Source organism: Bufo bufo, chromosome 9 (assembly GCF_905171765.1).
Source record: "Bufo bufo chromosome 9, aBufBuf1.1, whole genome shotgun sequence".
Lineage (NCBI taxonomy): Eukaryota > Metazoa > Chordata > Amphibia > Anura > Bufonidae > Bufo > Bufo bufo.
In genome coordinates, this window is record NC_053397.1 from 170,832,498 (window position 1) to 170,837,277 (window position 4,780).

The following is a 4,780-nucleotide window of genomic DNA, read 5'->3' on the forward strand; positions in this document are numbered from 1 at the left end:
GAAAAAAATCAAAATAGCCAATTTAGTGTTTTTTTTGTCGATTCACCTCCCGAAATAATTTTATAAAAAGTAATACAACACCCCACAGTGGTATCAATAAAAACTACAGATCAGCCCACAAAAAATTATCCCCCACACAGCTCTTTAGATGTAAATATAAATAAGTTATGAGAGTCAAAAAATGGAGATGCAAAGAATAAACTTATTTTTCCCAAAGTTTTTTATTTATTTTTTTATTTTCAAACACAAAAAAAACTATATAAATGTGGTTTCGCTGTAATCGTACTGACCCGGAGAATAAAGGTAACAGGTCTGTTTTACTGCACAGGGAATACCATGAAAACAAAACCCATAAATCTGGCGGAATTAAATTTTTTTCCAATTCCACACCATTTGGAATTCTTTTCAGCTTCCCACTATAACGTTTGCTATATAAAATGGTGCCAATAGAAAGTCCAACTTATCCCGCAAAAAAAAACCCCCATACTCCAAATGAGGTCTCACTAGTGCTCTGTAGAGCGGCATGAGCGCCTCCCTCTTTCTACTGGTAATGCCTCTCCCTATACACCCAAGCATTCTGCTAGCATTTCCTGCTGCTCTATGACATTGTCTGCCTACCTTTAAGTTTTCTGAAATAATGACCCCTAAATCCCTTTCCTCAGATACTGAGGTCACTGATTTTATATTCTGCTCTTGGGTTTTTACACCCCAGGTGCATTATCTTGCACTTATCAATATTAAATTTTAGTTGCCAGATTTTTGACCATTCCTCTAGTTTTCCAAAATCCTTTTACATTTGGTGTATCCCTCCAGGAACATCAACCCTGTTACAAATCTTTGTGTCATCAGCAAAAAGACACACCTTACCATCGAGGCCTTCTGCAATTTCGCTGATAAAGATATTAAACAATATGAGTCCCAGAACAGATCCCTGAGGTACCCCACTGGTAACAAGACCTTGGTCTGAATATACTCCATTGACTATGTAACATCCCAGAGTATGTCACTAAACTTCTGTTACCCTGCTTCATCATGTTAGGTGTATATGTGTATTGTCATCCTGTGTAATCTAACAATGCATCTCCATTATATGTATTTTCTAGGCCTGCATTATATATTATGCTGTAATTTCCCTGTAAACCAGCAGGTGGCAGCAATATGTAGCAGACAGTAGCCAGTTAGTATCCCTAGGCTGGAATAGTCCATTCCAGGCTAGTCTCCCCTGTGTGAGCAGAAGTGGGATGTTCCCATGTCCTGTCTCATGAGGAGGAGAAGGAAGTTTAGTTAGTGTGTACCAGCCCCCTGCTTGGAGAAGGCTGTATTAGTAGGAGATCCCAGAAACAGGAATCCCAACCTTGGATCCAGCCTCGGCTGAGGCAAAGGATCACTCTTCCCAGCCTGAATCATCTACCTCAGCTGGTGGACAAAGCAAGCAGCCATCTACAGAACTACAGATCTCCAGGAAGAAGTCACCATACCCTGCGAGCAGTCCTGAGAGTACTTATCCAGAGTCCAGGAAAAGCCAAGTATCTCCTCAGCTAGTCAGGCCCAAATTAAGCAGAAGACAGAGCAGAAGATAGATACCTGCCAGATCTACTAGGCATATGATAAGAAGCAGAATACATATAGATTCCTGCCACATATTGCCAATACCTGCTGGGACCCATAACCTATGCTGTATCTTGTATGGATTGAAAGCTGCCACTAAGTAAAGACAAGTTGGATTATATCTCCTGTCTGGACCTCCATTATTCCTCAATTACTCCTGCTAACCACACTCAATTTATTGCAAGTGAGCCATGATCCAGGAGTCCAGCCGTACCAAGGTAGGATACACCGTTGACACTACCATATCTACTATACAGAGACATTATCCCCCTATGGCATTCCTCACCTGGTACTGGAGTTATTACATCTTAAAGGGCCCTGCTACAGTACCTGCACAAGCTGCAATTGGCGTCACAAACTACTACACATATATCCTGACCCACTGCATAGCTGACACACTGTACCACAGCCCGGCTCACTGCATTAAAGTGGCTTCACGAACAGGATCGATTGAATTGTGTGCCTTCCCCTGTCCAACAGAACCGGATCCCATCGCATGTTTCACAGTATTGCCAGGGCTGAAGATTGTGCAAAAGCGTTAAAAATGAACTTTATTTATTTTATTGCCGGACCAGAAAACGCTGCATTATGCGCATCGGCACTGCAATGGTTAATCGGCCATGTTTCCCTCATGGCGCAGCAGCTCATCCAGGATTTCCAAGATGGCGAAGATAGTGAATCCACGCCCCCTCAAGAGCGCGAAACCAGCGAATACACCCCCCAGAAGCGGGAAAACTCAGTAACTCCCCCTCAAAGGCGCGAAAATGTCGAATACACCCCTCTGGGAGCAGGAAAAATAGAGACTGCCCCCAGTAAACTTTCTATTGTGGACCGAGGAGTTAAAGACTCCTCCCTCTGGGCTACACCCCTAGAACTGGCGTTTGCTGGATGGAAGAGGTCGCCAAGATGTCATTTCCCCAACCCAAGTGGAGCCAGATGATGTTCGGAGACGACCCAGTGTACCCAGAACACCCACCGGAGATCCAGGTCTCCCAAGTCGCAAAGAAGAGTGGGCCCCTTTGTGTTTGCTACCACCTTGGAGACTGTGGATTCCTCCCTGGCCAAGAAAGATACTCCGCCTACCTTGCCCAGCATTTCGGAGAAGTCCCGGTGACTGATGTCGAGAGCCCGGACCTCATGGAGTTCCCGGAGGCTGTGGATCCCTCCGCCCTGTCAAGTGGTCCCGCGGAAGGCGACGTGCTAGCAGAGATGGACGTAGACGTTGTGTCTGTTCCCGCGGAGGACGTCGCTGACGTCGCTACTCCAGCCAGTAACCAGTCTGCGGCGCAGATGAAAATAGCGTCCCCAGATCGTCACCAGGAGGCACCGGAACCGGCCGCCCGGCCTCAACAAAAGGTAGGAGCTGCCGCGCTCCCTGAGGCCCCGGCCCGGTCCGCGTCCGCCCCCTGCACCGCGTCCAGAGACCCCAGCACCTGTCACCAGGCCTAGGCCTGCACCGCCACAACCACCTACTGGTGCGGCGGAGGCGGCCAGTAATTCCACTCCGCAGCCCAGCTACGACAAGCTACGGAGCTTGAACCCCGAAGTCCCCCACGAGATAACCCCTTTAAGGAGCAAAGAGGGACAGAGGGACTTGGGTCAAAATTAGGGACTGTCCCTCGAAAAGAGGTACACTTGGGAGGTATGCCATATTCTTCTGCATGTGTTTTGCACCTTATACTTGTACAGATTTCTCAGCTGAAGCACAGACTGTAACTCGTGATGCAGTTTAAAAAAAAGGCTGAGGAGGTAGAAAAAGATTGACAAATACAGCGCTGTAGTTCAGCTTCCGGGAAGCAATCCAAGTGTGCGTTGTACGCCTGCACTTAATCTCCATGCTATAAAAAAAACACACAGAGAGAACTTGCAACATGTCTCAGCAACTTCTCTCCCGAGCCCTGGTGTCCATAAACTGGCTCTCTGAGGCCTTGAAAACCTGCAAACCAGGTCCAGCTCTATGTGTTCTGGATGCTTCCTTCTACTACCCACCTATCAGAGATGGACGGAAGGAGTATGAAGAAAAACATATACCAGGAGCTTTGTATTTTGACATAGATGAATGCAAAGAGCAGACATCTCCATATGAAGTGATGATCCCCAGTGAGTCTTATTTTGCCAAATACGTGGGCAATCTTGGCATTAACAATGAAACTCATGTTGTGATTTATGATGCTGATCAAGTTGGTGTTTATTACGCTGCAAGAGCCTGGTGGATGTTTAGGGTTTTCGGGCACAGTAAGGTATCTGTTCTGAATGGGGGCTTCAGAAACTGGGTAATGCAAGGCCTTCCTGTGACATCAGAGGTGGTGAAGCCAAAGCCGGAGTCTTTTCGAGCAGTGCTGAACCCTGCCCTGGTGAAGACATTTGAGGACATTCAGAGGAACATGAATACAAAAGAATTTCAGCTGGTAGATTCACGTTCTGAAGGGCGATACAAGGGTACAGAGCCAGAACCTGGAGAAGGTGAGACTTTTACAGACAGTAAACGTACAAGTAGCATAATTTAATACATGGCAAGATATGTAACAGCATGTGGACAGTCTACGTGTCTCTGTTTGGAAGCAGAAAAGGTGACGGTCCTTCTAGCTGACAGAAGCTTTAGATTAGAACAAGTAGCTACTGAGCTGTATATAATTGACAGCTATGTAAATAGCTACAGTCCAGCATTAACCCCCTAACAGCACAGGAGGCAGATGAGATGATATTTATACTAGTAAGTCCCTGTTGGACCAATTGTGGTACATTTTATCCAAAGGTTGTGTTTTTGCTGTGGAAAAGCCATTGTAAAGTGCGAGGGGATTTAAAAATTCAAACACACATGCTACAAAATATGGGGGCCAAATCTGTGCATTTTAGGGAAATATGTGGTGGGCATGTACTGTATGCCCCACGGCCTATTTTTTGTTCAAAATGTAAAACACATGAATTTTCATACAATTTTGTTGCAGGAAATAACTGATGTAAAATGTCCTGGCACTTTTACAATATATAGGATATCTCCTATTAGACTGCGTATGGGTTTTTGGGCAGTCCTCAGGGGTGGGATTCAAATTTTTAACAACAGGTTCCCTACTCAACGGCGGACATGCGGCGTCACGACACATGTGTACATATATATATATATATATATATACACCATATATATGCAACACACATACACATGAATACACCA

At 45.5% G+C, this 4,780-nt stretch overlaps 1 protein-coding gene across 1 annotated transcript; it reads left to right on the top strand.

The window, feature by feature from the left end:
* Positions 1 to 3,444: 3,444 nt before the first annotated feature.
* Positions 3,445 to 4,117, top strand: LOC120978496 (thiosulfate sulfurtransferase-like). Its single transcript, XM_040406655.1, has one exon. The coding sequence runs from the start codon at positions 3,480 to 3,482 to the stop codon at positions 4,113 to 4,115; it is 636 nt and encodes a 211-aa protein (XP_040262589.1). The 5' UTR covers positions 3,445 to 3,479; the 3' UTR covers positions 4,116 to 4,117.
* Positions 4,118 to 4,780: the final 663 nt, after the last annotated feature.

Bases quoted from the DNA above. Each gene is read 5' to 3' on its own strand.
- LOC120978496 (XM_040406655.1), top strand. From the start codon at position 3,480: ATGTCTCAGCAACTTCTCTCCCGAGCCCTGGTGTCCATAAACTGGCTC.